Raw genomic sequence first — 5,346 nt, 5'->3', positions numbered from 1 at the left:
ATTAATTTAGATTTGATCTTTAGAGATTGATTGTGATTGATTCTTTTACATAAAGATATTACTAAATAATTTGCGTCAGTATGAAAAGTTCTGATCCGTTCAGTTTTTTTCATTGTGTGAGAGGGTGAAGTGAAAATAAACCGATGAAGTGGGGGAGACAACGAAAAAAATCTACGACGATTAACCTACGAAAAAAAAGCCGGACGAAAGTGGTGGGACGAAAAAAAAACCTGGAAGCGAGACTACCAACTGCTTCATTAGGAGTAGAGACTACGAGTGAACTAAACCCGTCCTCTCGCTGGCTAGGTTTCCTCGCCGCCGAAATGAACCCGAGCGAGGACAGCGCCCGCCGCCGCCGCCGCCGCTCCCAAACCCACGCGAGTGACGTGGCCGTCGGAGTGATCCGCCGCCGCAGTCCGCGCCTCCATCCCCAGGTTCACCCGAGCGAGGAGGGAGACGGAGCGGCTCGCCGCCGCAGCCCGCGCCCCCGTTACCAGACCCGCGGGACTGGTGAGGGCGCTGGAGTGATCCGCCGCAGCTTCCCGGCTGCGCTGGCCTCGCCGATCGAAGACGAAGACCTCCTGATGGAGATCCTCCTTCGTCTCCCGCGGCAGCCCTCCTCGCTCATCCGGGCCTCCGCCGTCTGCAAGCAGTGGCGGTGCGCCGCCACCGACCCCAAGTTCCTCCGCCGCTTCCGCCTCCACCATCGGAAGCCGCCCCTCCTCGGCCTCTTCCACCAGCGCAACCATGATATCGTCTTCACCCCCACCATGGACCGTCCCGACCGAATCCCTCCAAAGCGTTTCAACCTGCATCAGCATCTCGACAGCCACAACATGGGGGCGGTCCAACTTCTCGATTGCCGCCATGGCCGCGTCCTTCTCACGGACAAACGGCGGGATGAGCTCATCCTATGCGACCCTATCATCGGTGAGCAGCGCCTCATGGCTGTTCCTCCAGAGTTCGTAAGAAAATACTTCAACGGAACTGTGCTTTGTGCTGCCATCGACCATGACCATGTGCACGAAAGCTGCCACTCGAGCCCCTTCAAGGTGGTGCTGATCTATCTCGGAGGGGATAATCAACTTACCGTGTGTGTTTACTCCTCTGAGACTGGCGTATGGGGTGATATCATTTCGACAACCGCTTCATATCATCTTTCTGACTATGGTATCCCTGGCTTGCTTGTTGGTAATTCGCTTTACTGGTTGCTGGATATTATAGGGGCTGGCATACTTAAGTTTGATTTGGATGAGCAGAGCCTAGCTGTGATCAAGGGGCCTCTTGTTACAAATGATTTTAGCCGTGGTAGTTGTATCATCCAGGATGAGGATGGCACGCTTGGCTTCGCCATATTGTCTTACCCTCACTTACAAATGTGGCAGAGGAATATCATTTGCCATGGTGTTGCCACATGGGTGCTATGGAAGACCATTGACATGCGTACAATTCTTGGGCTCCCTAAACAGATTCAAGGAAAGAGGACGCTTATAAGAAGTATACTGGGATGCCTCGAGGATTGTGACGAAATACTTCTATCTGTGGATCGTGGTGCCTATATGGTTCAACTTAAGTCGATGAAGTCTAGGAAACTTTGTGAAAACAGTTATTTAACTTGCTATCATTCTTTCAAGAGTTTCTATCCTCCAGGTGATTTTTCATCCTTAGTCCTCATATTGTAGGAGTAACTTAATACCTTCGTTGTGATTCTCAAGTGTAACAACTTAAACTTAGTTATTGTGCCTTTGCTAGAGACAAACTTATAGCTATATTGCCGATTTTATGTTATCATTCAATATATTTGTCGTCATGCTTCACTATTAATTTCCTAGATAGACAAGCTTATAGCCTTCTTTTGTGTTATCATTAAATGTAGTTGTCTTCCTCCGTGGGAGATAACAAATCAAATATCAAGTGGGTAATAATGTGAAATCAAATGTCAAATGGTTTAACTCATTTGCTAGCTATATTCGTTGATACTATATTTTTAATCTTGCTTTTTTTTTCTCAACTCCGATCCATAAAAGAACTTCTGTTTAAAATGTACCTTCCAAAACAATAGTTTCAGTTTTTACTTATTCAAGAGCATCCTGCAACTGACTACTGCAACACACATTTTTTCGCGTATTTGTTGTCTCTAATCAGGCTTTCTTTACTAAATTTGAATACCCAGGATCTCTTTTGCCGGTAGTGTTTATGAGTTTTCGCATGTTTCTATTTTGTCTTCTTCAAATGAGGAGCGATGAGTTAGATGAGATTAATTCTTGACCATGTTTTCCTTTCTTATAAGCTAAATTCTTCATTATGAGGTAGCTATATGTATATATATTGTTTAAATGAATATTCCTTGCAAAAAGCAAAATATGTGGTTTTATTTCTTACGAGTATCAGTAGTGAGTTGTAAAACGTAAATACAAGAGTGTGTTTTTTCCTATATTTGTCAATTCATCTATGTAATAGACTCACTGTTGCCTTCTCATATCCATTTTTATTTTTGTTGGAACTTTATTAAATACCTGCCTTATGCTTCTAGGAACATCCATTGCTGGTGGATGTGATGGAAATGATGCATGCTACACAAGGTGATTGTCTGGTTTGATGTTCTAATGTGCTAAAATGGTAACAGGTAAGAAAATCTTCTGAATATAGTTTGTGAGATTTGAACTGTTTGGTTTTCACTTTGGGAAATATTTGGCAGCCCATGTGGGTAGCATGTACCCTCAAACTACTGTCCATTCGACTATAGGGATTTGCTCATGCTAATAACACAGACAATCAGTTTTAATGGTGGTGATGCTAAGTGAAAAATGGCCTTTCTTTTGGATCATAAATGATATGCAGGTTATATGGCTCTTCCTTTTTTAGGGGGCGGGGTGGGGGTATTATATAGCTCTTCTTTATGTTGCTGTGCTGATCATGAGTTCACATGGCTCGTTCATACACTGTTGCATACTCCTAGATTTTACTGTCAGATTTTGTCTGTATCTATATCAAGTTTGTAACTCGTCCAAGAAATGAATGTATCTAGATGTATTTTAGTTGTAGATACATTCATTTTTATCCATTTTTGTGACAAGTAATTCCGAACGAAGGGAGTAACAGATTAGCGCTTTTGTTTTCCCCAGGTGAAGAAGGGCTGCTGGAGATGTTAGTTGTCACTGAGTTTGTCGCATTCCATCAATGTTGTCGGCAGTGTTTATATGTTATCTAAAACAACTTACCGTGTCTTAGTCTAGCCAAGTCTCTAGTGTAGCAAGATACTTTTGAATACCTGATCCAGGAAATTCAGCTTACTAGTGTTATTTCAAGTTGGATTTCATCGTCTCTTGTTCTTGTTAAGTGTTTGTGCTTGGCTGGCAGGTCTTCTGTTGAGCCATGATAGTTTCAGTGCCATGTATCACTGAAACTTGTTTGTTTGAGTGTGCTTGTCAGCTTGTCTACTTTCTTGTCTTGGAAGTGAGTCAGTGCCATGTAATGGTTCATATGAGCCAGCGTACTCAGCTATTTGGTGCTGAAGATACCCGGAATGGTAGGAACTGGACAACTGAAACTGCTGTGAGTAGCTTCCTTGTTGGCAAGTGGAATTAAACACAGAGTTGTATCCTCAAAGAAAAAAAAACATGTAGTTGTGGGTTTTTACAGTTTGATTGACAAGCTCCCATTAATTTCCTGTAGATTCAGATGGATACCGGTTTCCTGCTGATGGCAAGCTTTCTCCCGTCCATATATGTGCATGTGAGTTTTGACTGGCTGAACTTTCTACAGCAGTCTAGTATGCGTTTCAGTAGTACTAATGTGTTATTGTTTCAAAACTGTTCAGATCCGAAGGTATTGCCATTTATGCTGTGCGGCTTGCTTGCACTGGTAGCTCCTCAACCTGAACTGAACGCCTCATCTGAGTTACTCGTCGTTTCCAACACAAGCATCCCATCGCTGTAACCATCTGATTTGGAGTATGATATATTGTTCCAAAGTCAAGAGAGCAGAGTTCTGGACCTTCCCGGTGCAATGCAGGCATGCAGCCAACTATTCCCCTAGGTGCAGTCAGTGTGACTGATGATGCTCTCCTCCATTGCACACAGCTTGCAAACGAAAAAATCCTAAATATTCTGATTGGAATTATAGCAAAATCCTCTAGCTGTCAAATGGAACAAAAAATGACTTCATTTGTTTAGCGTTTTATATTTAGGTGGCAACAGGAAAAGGTTCATATTTATTTAGCTTTTAAATTTGTCATAACGTTTTGGAAGCCATATTGTTCCCTCTTTTGGTGACACTATTGTACAACGGTTCTCTCATTGTGCAGGAAAAATTGTTCAAAAAGCTCTGGATTTGAGTCATTCTGCTGAAACATAAGCTGCATTATTGCAGAAACGTGTCCATAGTCCATTCTTTCCCTCTTATATAAAAAAAATGAAATTCAGTTAGACCTTCATGATGGTCACTTCAAAAGGCATGACTTACAACTTATTAATGGGCGGCTAGATCAACCACTCAAAAAGACATCCAGCCCTGGAGCTGCTACTGCTTCGGCGCGTAAGTCTCATTCCAAACTGATCACTGATATTCACTCCAGACTATGGCCTCCAGAGAAGGACGGTGTTTATAGCTTTGGCATTGTGATCATGGAAATTGCCAGTGGAAGAAAGAAACTCGACACTTCCCGGTTTGAAGAGAGCATCCATCTTATTACCCTATTTGATGAAAAAGTTAAGACTGATCAGTTGGTAAATTTGATTGACAAGAACTTAACGACATGCAACCACATGAGCAAGAAGTAGTTCATATGATAAAGCTTGCAATGTGGTATCTACAGATTGATTGCAAGAGAAGGACTCAAATGTCTGAGATTATCAAAGTCCTAGAAGGTACTAAGAATGCAGTGATCAACATAGAGCACAACTTTGTTCTTACAAATCTAGGAAATTTTGTTATTGTAAGATTAGGGAAACCACACGTTGTGGTGCCTTGTATTGATCAATATATAGAGGTTACAAGGCAGAGTTCGTATCGTACAATATACGAACACCTATACAAGGACTACGCATATATATATATATATATATATATATATATATATATATATATATATATATATATATATATATACACAAAACAATACGGTTATATATCCTAAAACCCTCCCTCAATCATAAATGGGCGTCCACGAATGTTAAGACTGTCCCAAAAATCCAAGAAGAGAGGGGATGGCAATCCTTTGGTGAAAATGTCCGCAAATTGTGAAGAACTCGAAACGTGAAGAACCCGGACCTCGCCCGTGGTGACACGGTCTCGTACGAAGTGTAGATCGATCTCCACATGCTTGGTGCGTTGATGATGAAAGGG

At 42.2% G+C, this 5,346-nt stretch overlaps 1 protein-coding gene across 1 annotated transcript; it reads left to right on the top strand.

Moving 5' to 3' along the window:
• Nucleotides 1–292: 292 nt before the first annotated feature.
• LOC123064733 (uncharacterized) lies at nt 293–4,243 on the top strand. The gene is made up of 5 exons (XM_044488147.1): nt 293–1,650; nt 2,534–2,626; nt 3,126–3,555; nt 3,676–3,735; nt 3,821–4,243. The coding sequence occupies exons 1-2, from the start codon at nt 324–326 to the stop codon at nt 2,584–2,586; spliced, it is 1,380 nt and encodes a 459-aa protein (XP_044344082.1). The 5' UTR covers nt 293–323; the 3' UTR covers nt 2,587–2,626; nt 3,126–3,555; nt 3,676–3,735; nt 3,821–4,243.
• Nucleotides 4,244–5,346: the final 1,103 nt, after the last annotated feature.

This window comes from Triticum aestivum, chromosome 3B (genome assembly GCF_018294505.1).
Source record: "Triticum aestivum cultivar Chinese Spring chromosome 3B, IWGSC CS RefSeq v2.1, whole genome shotgun sequence".
In the NCBI taxonomy this organism is placed as follows: Eukaryota; Viridiplantae; Streptophyta; class Magnoliopsida; order Poales; family Poaceae; genus Triticum; species Triticum aestivum.
Note: the sequence above shows the minus strand (reverse complement) of the source record. Positions and strands in the feature narration are given on the sequence as shown.

Coding starts and splice junctions, on each gene's coding strand:
- LOC123064733 (XM_044488147.1), top strand. CDS start 324: ATGAACCCGAGCGAGGACAGCGCCCGCCGCCGCCGCCGCCGCTCCCAA. Junction 1,651..2,533: donor CAAGAGTTTCTATCCTCCAG/GTGATTTTTCAT, acceptor TTATGCTTCTAG/GAACATCCATTGCTGGTGGA.